The sequence below is a fragment of the Meriones unguiculatus genome, chromosome 17 (assembly GCF_030254825.1).
Source record: "Meriones unguiculatus strain TT.TT164.6M chromosome 17, Bangor_MerUng_6.1, whole genome shotgun sequence".
In the NCBI taxonomy this organism is placed as follows: domain Eukaryota; kingdom Metazoa; phylum Chordata; class Mammalia; order Rodentia; family Muridae; genus Meriones; species Meriones unguiculatus.
In genome coordinates, this window is record NC_083364.1 from 59,740,956 (window position 1) to 59,763,723 (window position 22,768).

The following is a 22,768-nucleotide window of genomic DNA, read 5'->3' on the forward strand; positions in this document are numbered from 1 at the left end:
TGACTACAGGTACATGCCACCAACCGACATACCACATTTTCTTGGTCTGGCATCCCCTGATGTACAGTGCCCAGAACACATTCCACTTGGGCTGAGTGTCCAAAATGGTTGACATCTCAGTGCTTGAGAGCACCTTCAGCACCACTTACCTTACAGCACCGGTTCTCTCAACACTCTAATCTTAAAGACCAGGGAAGAGAAGTAATAGCTTTCTTTGATTTCTGGCTTCTAAGCAACTAGGCATTTTAGTGTCAAATCAAGTAGTCAGGGGTTCCTGCCATTGTGGGGGCAACCAGCGGGGATGACCCCCACTTCTTTTGGGGTGATCGCTACTTTGAGGTTCCCATATTCCCCACAGATGCTATGATTCTGAGAACTACAGATAAGCAAGCTGAATTTACAGAAAAGTGCCCCACTGCAATGGCTATTTTGTAGCTGTAATAGAACCCACGCACATTCCTAGAAAGTCACAGGGAATTTTTCTGTGTCTTTTAGCTTCCTGATGGTTTAGTGACTGACTTTGCAGCACCTACTTTGTGAAATGTCTTCATCGGAGTTTTCTGTTGTGGAAGTTTCAACATTGTTTTCTTAATTTGGAAGATTGACTTTGTCATGTTTCTGTAACTCCCATAGCTTGATCCTTTGCTCCCTGAACTTCCTGCATCTGGCTCAGAGTACAAGACCCAAACAGGTGGGTGCTCACTAGATAGCTGATGAATGTTAAAAAAAATTAACAATATGCATAAGTATATACTGTGGTTAAATATGCTTTGTTCAATTTGATGCTAGCTAAAACAATAAATTATAGGTTTATCTTTTTATGATTCTGAGGACCGAACCCCTGTATCAATGTCTATTTTTAAGTTAACATATAATTGCATAATTCTCCCCTTTTTCTTTTCTCCCTCAAGCTCCTTGCACGCATACATCATTTCTCTCAAACTCATGGCTTTTTCTTTCTTTAATTATGGTTGCACATATATGTTATGTATGTGTGCGTAAATATATAAGTAAAACCTGCTGAGTCTATTTAGTGTTGCTTGTATGTGTACGTTTTCAGGGATAAACATTTCAAATTCGATAACCTGGCCTTAAAGGCTTTTCCATGTATCTTTCTTTAAATTTGAACTTTGTAAGTATGGCAGTTGCCTCACAGCAATAACAAATTTAAAAATAAAAGTCTCTAAATCCTCCTCAACTTCTATAGTTTAGGAGGCTGGAGAGCTACTTCGAAACTGTGCAATGTGATGTTACCTTTGCCTTTCTTGGGTACCACCTCCTTGCCCATTCTTGGTACAGGTTGGATTTCCTTCATATATTGGGGCAAGTGTGGGTACTCTTTGCCATACTGCATGTGGGGCATCTCCTTGCCCATGGAAAGGCCATCTTTGCCCAAAGGCATGTGAGGTACTTGCTGGCCCAGGGGCTGGTACTGTGGAATTTGTGGTGGTATCTGAGGAGGAAGCTGAGGTGGCAGCGGCTTGATTCCATAGTAGGCACCGGCCTGAGTGATCCTGATGGAGCTCAGGGCAGTGATAAGCAGTATTCCCAGCAGCTGTAGAGGCCCAGGTGGTACAGCCATCACCTGTGGAGAAAGAGACACACCAACAGTGTGAGTACCTCCAGACCAAGGGGCTGCTCCCTGTTTAGAGACACAAGGTTAGGCATGGTGGACAAACCCACAGTCTCCATTGTCAGAACTTTAAAAGAAGAAAGATCATAAAATGAAGGTGCTATCTTTTATTCAGAATTAGAACAAACACCAGAGGCGTTGGATCTATCAAATGACAGCAATTGGTGGAATAGAGTCTAGAGATTGCTAGTGTTTCCAAATACCGTAACTTTTTCTAGAATGGCAGAAAACCTGATTTTTTGCTTGGGAGAGAATAACTCAGAATGAAAACATTCAGGTAGGTGATATGACCAGATGTTGCCAACTCAATATCATTGTCACTGATGTCTCTGTCTCTTTCTAGGAGGCTTTCTGGATGCAGTGAGCATGCTCCTCCCTTTCTTTCTCCTTGCTGGCTAGATGCTGATATGCTACCCGGAAATGGACCAGAACCCTTGGACCATGTCACAGAAGCTATGCATTGAGGATTGTAAAGCAACAAACTTGAGCCATATCTGACCATGAGTGAGCCACATCACATCCTTCAATTTGTAAGAGAGAATCTGAGTTTTGTCTCTTTAATTCACTTTTACTTGGACGGTTTTAACTTTGTTCAATAGTGCTGTCTTACAACTGGCACTTCTGAATGGAAACAGTTAAAATGTATAGGCTATGACAGGAGCTGAGATTGATCACCTTCTAAATGCTGTTCTGGATGCTTAGATTTATCATAAATACATATAAATAAATAAATAAATGTAAATGTGACTCTAAAAGCTACAGAGAAAGGGCATTCCAGCCGATAGTGCTAATAGATCATCGTAAAAATCACTACCATAATTATGTACTTCTTCCTTCTACTTAAATGCTATGAAGTAATTACTTCAGAATTTGGCTAACTGGACCCAGAGTCCATTAAAGTTTATCTTTGAAGTTTTATGAAGGGGAAGGAGTTTAAAAACCAAATTATTTGTATAAATAAGATACAGGGAGATGTCTAATTATTCACAAGAACAAACTGTTTTTAAGCTATTTAATGGTGCTCTTTGCAAGTCAACAGTAAACAGAATAAATATAAATAGGTTTTATTTGTTTACAGAAACCAGCTTGAGGAGATCTCTGCTTGGTAACACCCTAGGCTGGAGACCAAACAGCTCAGGAAACTGCAATGTAAGCAATCGGACACGAGAGGGCAGGAATGACACACTCGGAAGTCTGTTCAGTGGTCCCCACCCCCACCACTGCAGAACCTGTACTGGCCCTGAGTGGCTGCTGTAAGCTTACACCTTATTAAAGAACTAATTGAATACTAGAAAAGATTATCCTGAGTGAGGTATCCCAGAAGCAGAAAGACACACACGGTATATACTCACTTATAAGTGGATACCAGACCTATAAGATAGGATAAACATATTAAAATCTATACACCTAAAGAAGCTAAGCAAGAAGGAGGTCCCTGGGTAAGATGGTCAACCCTCACTCAGAAAGACAAACAGGATGGACATTGGAAGAAGGAGAAAACAGGAAACATGACTGGAACCTACCACAGAGACCCTTTGAAAGACTCTACCCAGCAGTGTATCAAAGCAGATGCTGAGACTCTTAACCAAACTTTGGGCAGAGTGCAGGAAATCCTATGAAAGAAGGGGGAGATAGTAGGACCTGGAGAGGTCAGGAGCTCCACAAGGAGAGCAACGGAACCAAAATAACTAGGCACAGGGGTCTTTTCTGAAGCTGATACTCCAACCAAGGACCATTCATGGATATAACCTAAAACCCCTTCTCAGATGTAGCCCATGGCAGCTCAGTCTTCAAACGGGTCCCTAGTAAGGGGAACAGGAACTGTCTCTGAGATGAACTCAGTGGCAGGCTCTTTGACCCCGCCCCCCTAAGGGAAGAGCCTCCTTGTCAGGCCACGGAGGAGGACAGTGCAGCCAGTCCTGATGAGACCTGATATACTAGGGTCCAATGGAAGGGGAGGAGGACCTCCCCTATCCGTGGAGTTGGAGAGGGGAATGGGAGGAGATGAGGGAGGGAGGATGAGATTGGGAGGGAGTGATGGGAGGAGCTACAGCTGGGATACAAAGTGAATAAACAAAAATTAATATAAAAAAATAAAAATTTAATTAAAAAAAGAAAATTAGAGTGTCAGAATGCTAGAGAATTAGAAGTACCAAGAGTCTCAATCGCTAATATAACTATTACCTGGAATACCTTAAAAAGACTTGTGTACAAGTAATTTAACTCCTGTTTCTATGCGAGATTTTCTTTACAGTTCTGCCTAATTTAATTCTGAATTACACTGTTCGGCTTTTTAGACAATATGAGTTGCATTTGTGACTTCTTATTCAAGGGTAATGCCAGGAGTCTGAACAGAATACAGAACGGTTGGTTAATTAAAAAGAAAAAGAAATAAAGAAAACAAATTTAATGTGAATCTCTACCAGAAAATTCATTGCTTTCCCATTTTTCTAAATATGCAAATTAATCGTTTTCTTCCTCTGGGAAATAAATGAAGTAACGCTAGTCATTAAAATGATTTATAGAGCATTCTCCACGATACACATCAACATAGCTGCAAAGAACTGTTTATTTCAAGTGTCTAAATAATACATGTCCTGGTAAGAGGGAGCAGAGAGAGGCCTATTATTTTCTGTTCCTCTAAATAATTATGTAGTTATTAGAAGCCATTGGGAAAGAGCCATGAAATGAATAATGATTTATTTTTATTAATATTAACTTATCTTAGGTATAAAAGAACATCTACTGTTAAACTTCAACTGATATTTATTAAATTCTTATCAGAAACAAGGCTAGGCCCATCTGAGAATACAAGGGTGAAAATAATTTGGTCAAAGAGTCCTGGCTTCAGGTAGCTACAGTGTGTTAGTGGGAATAGCAGAGGTGCGCACCTTTAAGGAGTAGGGATGGACATTGAGGGAAAAAAAATCCCATCAGCTACTGTTCTCTAAAATCCCTTATTTTTGAAGCAGTAACTTTTTTTTTGCTTCTCAATTTTTTTTCAGAGACAGTTTACAAATATGCAATGCAACATACACTTCTCTTTTTGATATGAAAGAGATTTATTGGATGGAGGTAGAGAAAGGAAGAGACCCATAGAGAGACATGGGAGAGAAACCAAGGCAGAGAGAGTACAAGAGAAGAGAGAGAGAAACATACACTTTTTATTTTATTATTTGTATTATTATTTTACAATCTATTCACTTTTTATCCCAATTGGAGCCCCCTCCCTCATCTCCTCCTGGTCCCATCCTCCCTCCCTCATCCCCCACTGTTGCTCTCCTCCTAGTCCACTGATAAGGGAGGTCTTCTTCCCTTCTGTCTGACCCTAGCCTATCAGGTCTCATCAGGACTGCCTGAATCCTCTTCCTCTATGAGCTGGCTAGGTCACCCTTCTTGGGAGAAGTGATCAAAGAGCAGGCAACCGAGTTCATGTCAGAGACTCTCTCTTCTTCCCTTACTAGTGCGCCCACATGGAGACTGAGCTGCCTACAAAGGTACACTTCTTTAAAACCCAAATAGAGCATACTGTACAAACTATTGTTTTTCTCTAAGACTGGTACTTAGACCTTATTTTGTGTCTAGATATGAGACAAATCCCTTTTGGGTCTTCATTTGTTACAAGTAGGTCTTAGTTTTATTTTAAATGTTGCCCGATTTTTAACATTCAATATCTTTAAGGAACTGAAACACAGATCTGAAAGTGTTAATTCATACCAGAATGATGTGGTAATTCATAATAACACAGAAGCTTGGACTTCATTCAGATGTGATTCTACCTTCCATGGTGAATTAGTTCCATTTTTAAACATGTGGTGCTGTCTTTTGTAATAGATTTGCATGCTTGACCTTCACCCTTCCAGCAATGCAGTTGACATGTTGTCTTCCATTTAAGTAGTCTTCAAACCAGGACACACTCATGAAATGTTGGAAAATTAGAAGGAACATAATGCCTAAAAGACCAGGTGAGTCCCCTGGGCTCAGCAGGACCGAGCTTCTCTCCACCCCTTCCTCTCAGAGGCTTGGCCTTTCTCTCCCTCAAACCACCTCATCCAACAGGCCCTCTGCCACTTCTCTGGCTCCTTATTTAAGTAAACTTTGTTCAGTTTTAACTTGAATATTTATGGAGGGGCCCTGGTTAGAATTTACCGCTTGACTTATTCCTACTAATTTCCTTCTGGTCCCCGAGGATCGTTTTGGTGGTCATAGCGGTGTGGTGGTTCTCTCACATTACTCAAAGAATGTCAGATGAATTACAGTTTACAAACACCTGCAGGGATGACCACCTCAGGAGCTCTGCCAAGAAGAGATGGTAGTGGGTCTCTGCTCCTCACTTCCTTTTCTGGAAATGTGGAGCACAAAATACTGTTAGTTTTCTTTGCTATTTTCCTTGCTTTCTTTTTTTCTTTTTTTTAATGATTGATGTGTGTGTGTGTGTGTGTGTGTGTATGGCTATGTGGGTGTAGACAATGCATCTTTGCCAGCTTGGCAGGCTAAGTGATGGCTTGTGCCATATGGGACATATATTCTAGAACTCAAAAAAAAAATTACATTTGAGTTTTAGCTCTGCATTTCTCCATACCTATGACTTGGGCAAATCCCTTATCTTCACTGAGTCTCAGTTTTCTCACCTAGGACATAGAAATTATAATCTCTGCCTACTCCTCAAAGCTGTTGCAAATAATAATACAAAAGATTCTTTGTAAACAGAAAAGCATTGTTTAAATGTAAGTTATTACTAACAGAGAGCACAACCAAAAGGAGAAATCAAAACCAACTGAAATGCCAGACTTTCAAAGGAAGATACTAGCCAAAGTAAATGTGAGGTTAACTACAATAATGATAAACTGAACTTGAATAAGTCAATGATGGCCATTAAAGTACACTCATTAAATATGACAAGAAGAAGGAGGAGGGGAAGGAAAAGGAGGAGGAGGAAGAGGAGGATGCGAAGGAGAAGAGAAGAGAGGGAGAGAGAGAGGGAGAGGGAGAGGGAGAGGGAGAGGGAGAGGGAGAGGGAGAGGGAGAGGGAGAGGGAGAGGGAGAGGGAGAGGGAGAGGGAGAGGGAGAGGGAGAGGGAGAGGGAGAGGGAGAGGGAGAGGGAGGGAGAGGAGAGGAGAGAGAGAAGAAGAGTTAAACCAAGGCTGTCACTTATTTTGGTGTCAGAATTGCCAGTCCTCACCACTTAGAATAACTTCCTGAATGTATCTTGTAGTTGGACAAGGTTGGAATGGCTGTGTTTTTGCTCATGTGACCTGTAATGTACACATAAGAGTAACATGATGTGTTTTATTTTAGATGCTCTAAGCATACCCTCTGTATATTTATCCTCATGAGATTTTGGGTTGCCATACAAAAGAATATGTAAATGTCTAACCTTTGATCCTTGCTCTGAATCTAGCATAGTCTTGTTCATACATGTGTGTTTATGATGCAGTGTAGACAAGCCCCTCTTATTTGCCAGTCCTTCTCCTTGTCCTGACACTGGGTTTGTAGTTTTTCAAGACACATGAAGAAAAGGCAAATGAGGTATGAGGTAGAATCTTCTCCCAGTATCTCCCAGAATTGTTTTTTTTTTTTTAATGTGGCTTAAAATTATCTCTTGATTGCATTTACAGAGCAATTCATTCTCTAGATACAGTTATTTATTGATCTATAGATTTAATTTTTTGGGTGTGGGACAAAAGCCACAATGGTTAATTAAAAAGATGGAGTCGCCTCTTGTTGAGCTCAGTTTCTAGTATTGACAGGTGATAAACAAGTTAAAATAATTTTGAATGTTGGCTACAGGTGCTGTAGAGCAAGTAAAGCGGGTGTCTCTATGCACTCAGGTTCCTCTAGTAAATAAACAGCAGATTGTTGTTTGCGCACTGAAGATGCCACAATGAAGTACCTCAGAATGGGTGTTGTAAACAAGAGTTCAAAGGTCTGGAGGATGTAAAGATCAACATACCAGCCTATCGGTGCCTCACTTTTGTCAGTCTTCCTACTCTGCCTTCATGTTGGGGAAGGGTGAGGACCTGTTGGTTTTTTTCCTAAGGGTACCAATCCAAAGGGTTTTGCTCTTGTTACTTAATCATATATCTCACATATCTCCCAACATCTCATTGGAGGTTAGGATAACAACATAGGAATCTGGACACAAACTCATAGCACACAGTAGTGGAGTAAAGCAATCAACAATGACTTAGAGCAGAAGAAACTGGAGAGGGTTGTAGTTGAAGACATCTATGGGAAATAAATTATGAGTAAAGATTTGAATATTGAGATTATAAAAAAATTATTTATTTTTATATTAATGTGTGACTGTTTTGCCTGCATGTATGTATGCGTACTACATGCAAATCTGATCCTCATAGGGTCTAAGTTTTCAGAACCCCTAAAACTAGAGTTTGAGATAGCTACCACGTGGGTGCTGGGAACCAACCCTGGGTCCTCTGTAGGAACATATGCTCTTGACCACTGAGCCATCTCTCTATTCCTTTGTTTATTTTAAAATAATTTCTTTTAAGATGCCAAATAGGAACAGAAGGACAATTCTATGTATCACAATATAGTTGTGGGTAGTTTTTCACTAGTAGTTTCAGAAGTACTCCCCTCATCTTTGTCTATCCTCCACGTATTGACGTCGTTATGTGTCCTCCTTTCCTCAGGGATATTATTATTGTTTTGTAATCTCTCAGGTTTCAAAGCTACTGTACTGTTGTGCTGGGATAATGAAGCACAATGAAGCACTTCATACTGGTAACTAAATAACAGGAATATACTTTCCACGATTAAATAGGCATAGATTTCCAAGGTCAGTGCTTTGTCAGGGTGTGGTTCTGCTCCATGGGCTGTAGTAATAGTCTGCATTCTGTGTCTTCACATGATCTTTTTGGTGAGTCTTGTTTTTTCATCACCCTAACGACTCCATTTTGACTTAATTTTATTTTTTAAAGATCTCATCTCTAAATATAATCATACACTGGGGTACCACAGATAAGCATTTTAGCACAGATTTTGAGATGGGTGAATCAGCTCAGAATACCCAACTTCCTCTGGAACAACTCAACTTCTAACTCAACTTCTCTGCCTCCTCACTCACCATTACTTGCTTCATCTTTCTACAAGTTTAACTTAAAGTTTAGTATAATTGTAACCAACTCTCTATTTTTTTTCCCTCCAGTAGCCAAGAAGAAAATGTGATCTTTGGGGGAGGGGGTTCTGAGAGCTCATGGACAAATCCTCATAATCAAATCACTTGAGGCTGATACAGACTTTCAAAATAGTTAATTAAATCTCAGCTCCAGCTTAAAATCTTTCCTGTAATGGCTGTTAACACAAAGCACTATTATTTTCCATTTGGATATTAACAATGATGGGAATACTCAGAAGACACTTTATAACACTCATAACACCCATTGTCTTGTCATAGAACTTTTAAAATTATGTGAATAATTTGCAGGAAAGATTTACTATTTTAAACTCATATTCCAGGTAGTGGTGGTACACACCTTTAATCCCAGCAGAGGCAGATGGATCTCTGGATTCGAGGCCAGTCTGGCCTACAAAGTGAGTTGCAGGATAGCCAGAGCTTCACAGAGAAACTCTGTATTGAAAAAACAATAAATAAATAACACATCAATTAAATAACAAATTAATTAAATAAAGTATGACATGATCTCTGAGTATAGCAGAATATTATTAGGAGTTACTTTATCACTGCTTTTTTTTTTTTAAACCAATAGGTTTTGTCCTAGGTCCCTGAACTATCTAGCCTCTGGTTCTTAGTCACTCAAGCAGTGTCAGGTATGGGCTTCATGTTGTAGAGTGAACCTTAAGACAAATCATAAGTTAGTTGGCTACTGCCACAAGCTTTGAGCCACCATTGCCCTAGCATAAATTTACAGGCAGGATAGCATTAAAGATCAAAGGGTTTTTGAAACTTCATTTGGGTTATTTTTCTTCTGTTGGTTTGCTTGTCCAACTTCTATGTGATGGCTTTGTTTTATCTTGTTATATTTTACTTTGTTATGTTTGATTGTTGTCTCTTAGAAGCCTGTTCTCAACTAATGAGAGACAGAAAACGAGTGGACAGGAAGGAAGGTGGGGAGGAACTGGGAGGAATAGAGGGAGGGGAAACTGTAGTCAGGATATACTGTACGGTGTGTCAGGCATGTTAGGATATCCAGGGCTTGTAGTAGGCTAGCCTAGTGCTGGTGGTGCCATATTGCCCTGGGTCTTGTTGAATGTGTTCTTACACTGCCCTCCAGCCATCTGGTTGTCCCTGGTGGCTGCTGCCTCTGGTAGGTGCTGAAGGCTGCTGCCTCTGAGATTGCAGGCAGATCTGGGACCAGTGAACTGGTGCATGGAGGGGATGGGGAAAACCTCCCCGCTGCTGGTGGTCCCCACTGGCTGCTGCTTCTGGAAGCCCAGGCAGAACTCTGCTGCTAGTCCCTAATGGCTGCTGTCTCCCGGACTGCAGGCAGAGCTGGCGCCCGGGAATAGGGTGCAGGTCACAGGATAGACCTCCCTGCTGCTGCTAGTCCCTAATGGCTGCCACCTCTAGAACTGCAGGCAGAGCTGCCACCCAGGAACCGGTGGTGTGGAGGTCATGGAACAGACCTTGCCACTTCTGGTCCGGAGTTAACACCTACCTGAATACTGTTCTCAAACATTGTGCTGTGCTTAAATATGGCTAAAGCAAAATAATCTGGGCCAGACTCAAAGTCGTGGTCCCGAACTAGTTACAATAAAATCATACTGAGCTGAGTTTCAAAAAAAAAAAAAAAAAAGGGGGAAACAGGGAGAATAAAAGGTCATGTGACCATCTTTTGCCTACTCCTTGCTTAACCAGACATCTGAACTTTGTTGTTACATAGATTATTATTATAGATATAATTTACTGTTACATAATTTAACTGATATTGATTATCACTTTCAGGATTGTGGTTTTATTTTTCTTATTAATATTAATGTTATTATTTTCTCATTAATATTATTAATCAGTTTTGATATAATTTAGTTAATATCAGTATTCTTATTATGTAAGTTCTCAAAAATTAAGGTTTTAAGCTTTATTTTAAACAAACTTTGTCAGCATTTGAATACAATTTTGACATTTGTTTAACCTATACGTGAGAAATGAATTTTGAACACTTTGAGGATTATGCTTTGATGTGGACACAACAAATCTGAATGATATGATGGAAAAAGAAAGAAACAAAGCAGGAGAAGGCAAAGCAGATATAGAGTTGGTGGTCACCGAGAACATGTACTTCAAAAACCCACATTAGACTGGTACGTGAGTGGGCTGACACCAGGGTTTTATAGGAAGATAGGACCAACTAGAAACAATAATGGGGGACATATTTGTTCTTCCAGGGAATCCAGAGCAGGTTAAGTGTGTAACATCCATTGCTACTTGCTGTGACTCTGTGAAGAAGTTATTCCTGGGTGCAGCAGAGTGAAGAAAAATTAATATGTATCAGGTGCTTGTTATAGGATATGTATTGTAGATCACCTCTTTTCTCTTTTATACATTGCAGCCTGAAAATGGAATCCTTTTGTGGGGATGGATTATCTTGAGGGAATCTTTCAGTGCTCTGCCCAGATTATCTCTGAATAAAATTATTGATTATAAATGAGAAAACTGAAAACTGAGAATGGCTAGGGGTAGAGGGGCAGTGAACATCTAATTTGTAATAATTTTGATTAATAATTGTTAATTAGTTCATAATTCATTTGTTAGGGTCTATTCTATTATGTCTCTTTCTCTCTCTCTCTCTCTCTCTCTCTTTCTTTCATTTTTTTGAGACAGAGTATCACGTAGTCTAGGCTGGCTTCTAACTTGCTGAGGATGACATTGAATTCCTGATCCTACTGCCTTTACCCCCCCCCCCCCAGTGTTGGTATTATCAGCATGCATGGCCATGCCAGGCTCTGTAGAACTGGTATGCTATCAGAGTCTTTCAATTGCTATCTCCACATCCTGTGCTTATATGATTGGTTGCTTTGCTGAAATTCGGAACTGTATATTTATCCTTGTTATATTTCACGGTAGAAATCTAAAATGCTCATTGGTTACCTTTAGGAACACCACATCTCTGTTTCATTTTAGGAGGCACACGTCCATCTAACTACATTCTCACTTTTCTCAATTTTTGTCTCCTACAAAATCGAGCCTTTTTGTTGGTTGAAACAATGAAGTTGTGCATTATAAAATAATACTTTGAACGGAATTTGATACTCTTTGTTCTTACGACTAGTTATTTATGATATCATGAAGCCACTGGGGATGTGAATATGCTGAAACATGTAACAGAACCCAAATAAATAAGAGCACCCAACAAACCCACCTTGCTACAAGCAGAGCATTACCTCAGGGGACAAACAGGACTTGAGAAATTTATTAGATTTTGTCACCAAAATGCCCCCCCACCCCTGTGCAACCCCCCTGACACGGGTGGCTAAGCGCCACATTCTGTCAGCTCTCTAGAGAAGATTTCACAATATTCTGAGTAACCAATTACAGGTCTTCATAGATTTCCTAATATCTAATCGGAATCTCTTCTGCTGGACTTCAAGCTCATTTCCTCTTTTTCCATTCTCAAAGGAGGTGGGAAACATCTGGAGAATATTTTTTCTTAAAATAATAACTCACATATTTGAAGCCCGTAATTAACTCCCTTTGTTTCCCTAACTGGAATATTGTCAGCTGCTAAACAGCTTACAAAACACTAGAGAGAACTCCTGAAAGAGAACATTCTAAAGTGGAATTTTCCCCTTCCCGTGAATGAAAGCATCATTGTTTTCAGAGCACAGAGTGCCTAAGCTGGAGGTCCAAGTCACCCACCCTGCCTGAGCATCATTTCCTTCACTTGCAGGAGGATGTTGATTAGCGGAATTCAAGGTCTTTTCTAAATCTGATGTTTTCTAGGAACTGAGAATGTAGAGAAGACTTACACCTTTCATAGGTAAATAGATTTTTGAATTGAGATGATAAGGGTTTTTGATGTTGGAAAGTTTGATATATCTCTTATTCCCAATAACTTTTCAATATCCTTTCTTACAGTTGGGGATAGAATTTATAAAACCACTTTATAATTTTTTTTTTTTTGAAAAATAAGCAAGCTGGGTGGTGTTGCACATACCTTTAATCTTAGCATTTGGGAGGTAGAGGCAGTGGATTTCTGACATCTCCAGCCTAATCTACACAATGAGTCCCAGGAAAGCCAGGACTATACAAATAAACCTGTCTCAAAAACAACAACAACAACAAAACCAAAAAACAAAAACCCCAAAAACCAAAAACCAAAAACAAACAAACAAACAAAAATTAGCCAACAACAAAAAACCCCAAACAACTAAACAAAGAGAAACCAAAGGAAGCTCAGAGATAAAAGCGTAATGCTTGCTTTAAAGAGGATTCAAAGGTTGAACAAAAATGTGAAAGCTGTTGAGAATTCTCAAAAAAGTGGCTGTGAAGGCTGGATATGGTGTTTAATCCCAACACTCAGGAAGCTGAAGAAGGCAGATCTCTGCGAGTATAAAGTCAGTTTGGTCTAACTAGCAAGTTCTAGGGCAGGGCTATATAGTGTGATCCTTTCTCAAACAAACAAACAAACAAACAAACAAACAAATAAAAGTCTGTGAACTATGTCTCTTTAGAATGTATGACCTTAAAATTTTTGCAGTCATTCAATTAATATTGACTATGAAGTAAGAGTGGCCAAAGAATGGGCTGGAGACATGGACTGGCTTAGTTGTTAGGAATACCCATTGGTTCTGTTGCCCTCCAAAGTATCTGGGCCCAGGGGTCTTTTCTGAGACTGATATTCCAACCAAGGACCATTCATGGATATAACCTAGAACCCCTGCTCAGATGTAGCCCATGGCAGCTCTGTATCCAAGTGGGTACCCTAGTAAGGGGAACAGGGACTGTCTCTGACATAAACTCAGTGGCTAGTTATTTGACCACCTCCCCCTGATGGAGGAGCAGCCTTGCCAGGCCACAGAGGAAGACAGTAAAGCCATTTCTGATGAGACCTGATAAGCTAGGGTCAGATGGAAGGGGAGGAGGACCTCCCCTATCTGTGGACTTGGAGGGGTATAGGAGGAGATGAAGGAGGGGAGTGGGGTTGGGAGGGGATCAGGGAGGAGGCTACAGATTGAAAAAAAAACTGTAATTAATATAAAAAAATAAAAATTTAATTAAAAAAATAGTACTCATTGTTCTTACAGTAGACCTGGGTTTGGATCCCTGTACCCATATGAAAATAAGCATTGGCAAAGACTTCCCATGAAAAAGTTACTGCCAGTCTGTGGGCACAGAGGAGTTGTGGTTGAAGTAGTCTTTTCTAGATAACATGAATTAATTTAATCAAGTAAGATGATAAAAATGGACTCTACTCAAAGCATCTGAGGCCACATAACCCACAAAGTTAAAATCCTATCTCATGGTAAGACAAAACCAGACTTGCTTCCTGAATGGCCTTGACTGTAGTCAGAGTGCTAAGGACCAGGGAGCCCTAGGGTAGCCCTGAAGCATGGGAGATAGGGCAAAGGGAAACCAAATGTTGAGCTTCAGCTCCTCTTTTCTCCTCTGTTCTAATCCAACTGGTGTTTCATGACACTCTTCCTGAAGAGGGTGAGGGGTTACATGAAGCTCATGTGGCATAAAATTAGAAAATGTGAGAAGACCTTTGAAAACCAAGGAATGTGAGCTATTGAGTACGGTAGGTTCAGTTTCTAGTTAGCTTGGGCAGTAGTTAGCTTCGTTCTGTGTGGTCCATTGTATCTACTCTATCAGTGTATATTGGGACAATCAAGCCAAGCCCTGTGCTAGCATTCCCTTTCAGTGAATAAGCTGTTACGTTAGGAGATTATTCACTTTGGTATTTTAATGAGAAATTGTGAAACAAATTACCCAAATCAAAGAACAAATTTGAGCTTAATCTATTTTTCTGTATACTAATACATTTATTAATTGAATCTCTGCATGAGGTGTAAGTGTCTTGTGGATTTAGAGAAAAATTTAAGGGTCATACCCAGAGTTGGCATCCCCTCCAGCTCTTGGGACAGTTGCTTTGAGGAGTTCAGCTGTTGACATTTCATTTATTTGAATCATACAACCATTAATAACTTGATAATAAAATGAAATCCCTAGAATTGTTATCGTACGTAGACAAAATATCAAATCAACAGCTCTTAGAAAATAACAGTAATTATTCTCTCCCAAAATTGGTACCTCCTCTCTTATATCCACCTCCACATACAGAATTCATTTCTAGTCAGAACACTAAACTTTAACTTTCTAAAGTTAAAACAGTCCTGTAAATTTCTGAATTATAAGAACATAAAAAAAATCAAGTTTCTTGGTCAGTGAAAATATGTTTGTTTTCTCTGCTGCCTGGTTCAAGAGCAGCAGAAATCATTCCACATGACTGTTCCCAACAGAGAGTTTAAATTTTTAAATAATTTAGTTCTCAATCTGGGACTAAGCCTAAAACACCAAATTGTGATAAATTGTCAGCCACAGAAAGGGCAGTCTCTACAATCCTCCACTTTGTAACCACAGCTCCATCTAGATAATTAGCTTGCATGGTAACATCCTGCCCTTTGAACACAGGCAAAGCACAAAGTGCAACCAAACCACAGCTATCTTGGTATTGCAAGTTCCATTTATTTAAAGGGCGGGGTTTATTTTGAGGGAGGGAGAGAGATGGATGTGCTGTCTGGGAGGAAAATCATAAGGTTTTCAGTTAATCCAGTGAACATTTCTCCATCCAGAGAAAGGATAGAGAACTAAGGAAAGGATGCCAGATTTGAAGGAAACATGAGTTATGCAGGCTGGAAGTGTGCAAGGACATTTTTATGAGCAGAACTCATTCCATGGCACAAGTAAGTTCACAAAAGCATATAGAATGACATTGTAAAAAAAAAAAAAAAAAAAAAAGCTTCATAAGTGTGACTTCTTAGTACATGATTGTCGACAGGACTCTGAAACAGACGAAAGACTGAGCAGGTCTCCTTGTTTGTGACCTCTATGAGGATGTGCTTATACACACCTCAAGTCCTTCTGTTACTCAGCTATGAAGTACAGGGAATGAATTAGCTCAGATGGAAGCCCCGTTCCTGGAGGGAGTAGTGGAGGTGCTGGCTTGTGGCGAATGTGGTGTGACTGGCCCTGCTCTGAACTGCTCGCTACCTTCCTGTCAAGGGAAGGCTCTCTTTGTTTGGGCAGCTCTTCCGGTTTGTGGAGTGAAGCCGGAAGTCAGTCCATGCTGTGAAACGTCGGAAATTTGAAAAGTTGGTTCGCTTTAACATTATGTGGTAGGAGAGAGGGTCCCCGCCTCCCAACCCAACCCCCAAAATGATAATATCGGAAAAGGGAAAAACCCTCTGTTTCTCCAGGTCCTTCTTCCATCCTGCTGGACACCTCTGTGCCTGGTCGTCTCTAACATCCCTTGTTCTAAAATGCTGTTTCTGATCTTTCCTGTGCCGTGCCATTATTTTCTAAAATTTCAGACTCCCGGCTTTGTATCTTTCCACTGTCAGTGGGTTAATTTAACTACCAATTTCACAATATTCTAACAAAGATTAAGGTGCAATATTAATGATATGCATATATATATACATATAACACGTACATGAAAATTAAACAAGGGTGCATTGTTAGTTGATGATGAATAGCTAAAAGTAAGAGCTTCATGTAGTATACGTATGTAGACAAAGTAATGTCAAGTTGGCCTGGACTTGAAGGGGAGGCGTCAGAACTAAGAGGTGAAAGATAAATGGGAATCATCAACAGGAGGGAAGTGGAACTCATCTCTTATCCTTTATCCAAACCATGCGAGAGGATACGTTTGACATGCTAAACTGTGAAAGAGCTGAAGCATTGGTTGATGGAGCTATGCTACGTAAATGAAGTCCTTATTTTATTTTTTATTTATCAGGGTGATCTTTGACTTCCTCATGATGACTTGGGATGATGACAGAAGGAGGTTGTTGGTAGATTCAGGGAATTAACACAAGAAATGTACTTAGAAGAGGGCTTATATCAAGTAAAGGTCTAAGTACTGAATTGTGCTAGCTGTTATTTAAATGAAGGAGGACAAAAAGGGTTATAAGGAGAGGATTGAGAAGGAGAGAGAAAAGGAAGAAGAAGATGAATAAGGAGAAGGAGGAGGAAGAGGAGGAGGAAGAAGAGAGGATCTTGGGCATACATTCCATCACATTTTGTTGCAGTGTTATTTGAAGAATATGAAATATATATATATATATTTACTCTGCTCCAGACTGGTCATAAAAATCAGGCAGACTTTTCTGTGTTGACAGCAGCGGACGTGACTGCACAATCTAGAGACGTATTCTAAACTGCCGACAGAAGCAAACTTCACAAATAATGGCTACGAACTTCTAGCATATGACAACAATCAGCTCACTGTTCTTCCCAGCTTGAGCTTCTGTGCTTCTTTGCAACTTCAGTAATATAAATATTGCTAGAGTAAACAGTTTTACTGTTTTTCATGTTTTGGGTGTGTCTGAAAAATACACTCCCCATTTGTAGAAGTCTGGTTATTAAAAAAAACACTGAGTTTTGAATCTGACAAATTCAGTCTGACATATACTTTTTATGTATTTCCTTTTACAAAGTAACAAACTGATAACTTCAAATCTCAAGTACCAGATAAAAATGAAGCCATATTCAGCCATGAACATTTATCTCAATGTAAAACATTAATCTTCCCCAATTGATACAATTATAATTTATTTTGAAAAAGAAATTCTTATTTAAGAGTTCTAGAAACTAGTAATTAAGGGAAAGTGCACTCAGCATAAGTCATTCAGGTGAACATAGAAGTAAAACAGGGCTTTCTCTTTGTGCAGTATCTTTGCATTTACTTCATAGCCATGCATAGAGTAGACTTGATGCATCCTTCCAAATGGATATATGAACAGTCTCATTTTCATGTTGTCCCTTCACTAATGTAAATGCAAAATTAGAGCTGAGGTGTTGTGATGGCCAGAGGAGCAGCAAAGCCACTAAGCCTGCATTGATAGTACTCTTTTCTGTGTATACTATTTTTATCCTCATGCCCCTAATTTTGTGTCCTGATATCTACAGCCAGATTGTAAGAATGGAAAATCCTACATAATAGCCATTTTTTTTCTTCTAAGTTAATAAAGAGTGCTGCTTTTGATTTTTATAAACTTTATAAAGAACAGAAAAGCATTGGATGGTCTTATAATAAATGAGATTGGTGCCAATTCACCAATTTAGGGGATGTTTGCAAGGTTCTCTTTATGAGAAAGGCCACAGAATTGGCTTGAGATAAATTGTAGTATCATGGGAGCAGTTTTCAAAATCTCTGGTCTGATTTTAAGTTATGGCTTTTAGCTCTCAAGTAGCAGATCTCTGAAGTTCTCTCCTTTCAAAAAAAATAATTCCCAACATGCCATGTTTATAAAACCATGAGTGCTAGACTAAGTGATCCCTAATGTACTTGAAGGTCCAAGACATACTGTCCTTTTCCTACCTTTCTGCTATCTGTTCATTATGCTAGGTACTGAAAAAGGTCAGTCAGTAGGTGAGAGTTTAAGAATGAGCATGAAATCCCATATGTTGAGGAGGGGAAGAGATGAACACTTGTTTTATGTTCCTGTGCAGTGCTCACCATTTTGCAATGCTCCATGCTTTTCACTGTGGTTGTTTGTGGACTGCATCTCTGCCGTGAATTTCTGTTTCTTTGTGTGGAAACTAGCCAAGGATACATTACTGGCCACCTACCCACCTTCTTAGGAAGACTCCTCAGACTTATTTTCTTTGCTTTCTCCTCCTGCTGGTTTATGGCTTTCCCTTATGTAGCAATAAAACTCTTGGAGAGCCCTCTTAGGGATGAATTAATGCCACTTAAGTATGTTTCCGTTAGCTTCCCTTTGATGGTTCTGTTTAAAAATAAAGGGAGAGTTGGGGCAGCTTGGTTCTTATTGAAATTTTCCTTCTCTCTGCTTTAAAATTACCATTCCTCAGAAACACTTAGTTACACTCCAAGAGAGCTTTGTTAACACTGAAAAAAAAAATGTCTGGGAAATATTTTCAGAAGGCAAACTCACCATCTTTTGGTCATTTTTTTTTTCTCCATTGGAAAAGTATTTACATTACAAGGAGATCTAGCTTAGCCTGTGTGAGCTTCCCTTGTATTCCTTTAAATACCAGAAAGTGTGCCTAAATTCCAGAAGAGAAGAATGCCATCTTGTTCTCCACCCTAATAGCAAACAGATTAAGGACCTGTTGTCATGATCCCATTTCAGCCCTGCATAGTCTGCCTACATATTACATTTTAATAATTCATCCGAGTCTTACATTGAATTTATGGCTCCTCTGGGACAGAATGTCCTCTAGGGTTGAGTACCTTTCTCTCATCTTCCAAGTTCTGAGAGTTGGAGGATGAGTGCATTACCACATATTGTTCTAGTTTCTTTTTGTCCCACTCAACAATTGTTTTGAGCCACTATGAGAGGAACTGAAGAGAATTCAAGACCAACTGGGATACCACTTTTGCTTCCGTGGATATCCAGGCAAACACAGACATGCAGAAGAAGAAGAAGAAGAAGAAGAAGAAGAAGAGGAGGAGGAGGAGGAGGAGGAGGAGGAGGAGGAGGAGAAGCCAGTGCATCTTGTTCCTGCTTTCTCTTTCATCTGTCTTCCCCATGCATCACCTTTGATTTTTTTGCACGTGACCAGATACCTGATTCTCACTTGGTGTTTATAATCTCACTAGATCACCTTGAACCTGTTTAGACTCAGGTGGGACACATGAATTGAAAACATCTTCTCTCCTGGCTGGATCAAGGGCAGACTTCTTGTAAGCAAGGTGACATGGCATGTGGGGAGGTTAAGGTAGCCACCTCTGCCTCAACCCAAAATATTTCTCCATAGGGCCATGGAGTACTTGAAATTCCAACTAAATTTCCAGAACCTAGCAAAGTTTTCACAGCTTCAGAACTGTAATACTCAACTACTTATGAGGCTAGGGGTGTAGGCATATTGAACAATTTGGAGGAGCTGTCCTGACTGGGACTGGATAATGTGTAACTGAAGGTACCAAGTGCCTCAGAGAGATTAGAAGTGTGTTATGGAAGCTGTGGCTTGCCACAGAGCCCCTCTACCAGCTCATGGTGGGGAGTGGCTGGTTTGTGATGGCATGATTAATGTGTGGCTGTTAGAGTGCCACTAAGAGGCGAGGGTGAACATATTCAAAAGGGATTTCCTGTGGACTGCCTTCACGGGAGTAGAGTCAACCTCCAGCAAAACTCTTTGGAGACTGGTTGTCCACCTAAGTTTGTGCTTAAGATGAGAAATTTTGGCTGTTGGCAAGGCTGGATCTCAGCCTTCTTTCCCATTCCCCCATGGCAGGGGCTGCTGTTTCCCAAAGGAACATATGAACAGAGCAAATACCGACACCTCTGTCACATCACATGGTTAGAATTTCAAAGCTTAGACCCTGTCTTCTAGGCAGAAGAGAAGCAGATTCTCCCCTAGACTACACTTGAGTGGTCAGGATAAGGCTAAAACCAAGGTTCCGCCATGCCATGTTGCTATTTTATCTTAGTCTCTGATCACACCAGCGGAAGGGCTGACGCTCCTCTAATCAGCAGTTTAAAGCCTCACAGTCAAAGGAGCAAGCACTCCCTCCCGGAGTCCGACTTCCAGGCCTGCTGGATCACTGTGCATATTCCTCGTCTGGAATGTGCCAAGGATAACCAGGACGCTCACATTCACTACTGCTTCCCTCTCTATAAATCTCTCCTAATAAACGCTGCTTGGCGGTTTGCCTTTGTTTGCATAGCAACCTTCAGATACTGCCTGGCATTGTACTTAAGAGATTGGAGTTCTCAGCGAAGGACGAGAGAAATGTGCTTATCCAGTAATTAATCAGTCGATCCATCCATTCAATACAGTTCAATATCCAGTAAGGGCCAAGCAGTCGCTGGAGACAAAACGAGGAGAGAGAGAGAGAGAGAGAGAGAGAGAGAGAGAGAGAGAGAGAGAGATTGATTCCCTGTCCTGGAATGATTCACAGTGCGGAGCTGCCTGGATGAGGACTTGACCACTCAGACTCCTCCCCTTGGTCAGTTCTATCTCTGAGTTAGGAACAGGGAAACATTGAAGTCCTGGTCCTGTGTGTTGGGCCGACTCACTAAGATGATAACTGCCAGCGTTTTTACAATGTCATGTTGGCTTCTCTCCACCTCCCAGCATGTGATTTGGGCGGCGTCTAGCGTTCGTCCTTGAAGTGTATCCACAGAAAACAAACTTATTTCAAGATCTGTCTGACAGGACTTGTAAGGAATGTAAATAGACGACACTGCAGCACAGCAAACATAAATAACACCTAAATGCTCTGTATGCATATCTGGCCTTGTACAGGAGTACGCGGAAACAATAAAATAATAAGTTATTTACAAGAACTGTATTATTTGGTGATTTTAAAGGAATCATAATATGTCATAATACATTATACTATTACTTGTTCTAACTTCTAAAATTTCAAATGGTTCATAACTGTAATGGCTAGTCTAGGACGTCAACTTGACTTGATCTGGAATAAACTAAAACCCAACTGGCTGGGTGCACCTGCTTGGGGTCTATTTGAAGTGGCATGACCCACTATTAATCTTGATATTTTCAGGTGGAGAAATGGACCTTTAATCTGGGCCATACCTCTTGGTTCAGCCTATATAAAAAGACATGGAAGAAGGAAGCTTACTCTCTTTGACTGCTGTCTCTTCCTCTTGCTGGCAAGTCCAGTTCTTCACTGGCATTGGAGCCTACTTCATCAGGATACCAGCATATACTGAAGACCAGATGAGACATTCAGCCTTATGACATGAACAACCTGGACCTTCTGTTAACAGATAGCCATTGTTGGGATACCTAGACCATGGCCTGTAAGCCATGCTAATAAATCCCCTTTCTATATTTATATAGATTCATTCTATCAGTTCTGTTACTCTAAAAAGCCCTGATTAATAAAAAAAACAGTGATTTGCCATAGGGTATCAATTTGGAGCAAATTGATACCCTATGGCAAATCACTCAACCTGGCTGTCAATGAAAGTATGCTGGACTTTGTGTCACTAGCATACAACATGAGAATTTTTCCTGCGCTGCAAATCTGTCTAAACAATTGTCGAGCTATATTTTAGGTAATTGGACTGGAGAATTCGATACTACGATGGAGCAGCTGAGAGTGGCCATTGTCACAGTAAATTCTACCAGAGTGGACGCAGGACTACCCACAGGATTATCAACATGGATTGCTGCAGCCATGAATCATCTGAAGGAATGGGCGGGCATGGGAGTGTTAGCAGGCCTTCTGGTGTTGGTCTCCTTGGTTTGCCTGTGGTATATATGCAAGATTAGAGTCTCACAACAGTGTGATGCAGCCATGATCATTCAGGCCTTTACAGCCATTGAAGCAAGACATTCTCCCCAAGCATGGTTGGATACCATAAAAAGCTAAAATGATACGCTCAGGATGCGAGGCTAAGCACTGCACTCAGGGTCAGCCGCTTTGGACCCAGAGAAGAGCATGTCTGATTGCATGCGGGTTGATGCCCCAGGTCCCGCCTCTGAGAAAAAGGTATCGGACGGGTCTGATGCTCTTTGGGAGGATGACACCTAAATGAACATCTGTACAAAGTCCCAATTTATTTCTAATATCAGAGATCAGACCTCTACTCTTGCCTGATGCGTCTAAAACAAAAAGGGGGAACTGTAGAGAGCTGCGGAATGCTATGCCTTAAAGATGGAGCTGGTTTCCGCCTTCCACCTTCCCGATGGTGAGTGCTCTCTGTCACGAACAACTCCACATTTGGCTAAGGCCGAGGATCTGGCTTGCTTCCATGTATGTGGACCTATCTGCATTGCCCCCGTGGCACGCCTGGGTTGGCTACCCAGAGGCTATTTAAGCTGTGGGCTGGCTTTCCCTGGGGTCCGAGGATTGTTCAATGTTCCTGAATAAACTGCATTGAAAAAAAAAAAAAAAAAAAAAAACAATGATGACAATATTTGTTTAAAAAAATTTAAAGGTATGCATCATCTGTTTTCCATCTTATCTTCATACCTGTCATTTTTGTTTCCCT

General features: G+C 40.5%; 1 protein-coding gene across 4 annotated transcripts in view; it reads right to left on the reverse strand.

Moving 5' to 3' along the window:
* Col8a1 (collagen type VIII alpha 1 chain) overlaps positions 1 to 22,768 on the reverse strand; it is a 139,083-nt gene that overhangs the window by 6,535 nt on the left and 109,780 nt on the right. For 2 of the 4 annotated variants that reach the window (XM_021651526.2, XM_060370589.1), the window contains one exon: positions 1,255 to 1,585. In XM_021651526.2, the coding sequence (XP_021507201.1) occupies positions 1,255 to 1,582 (328 nt within the window). In that variant the 5' untranslated portion in view covers positions 1,583 to 1,585. Of the gene's footprint in view, positions 1 to 1,254; positions 1,586 to 9,129; positions 9,225 to 21,390; positions 21,478 to 22,768 lie in introns of all 4 variants that reach the window. The other 2 variants (XM_060370587.1, XM_060370588.1) reach the window with 2 other exon arrangements.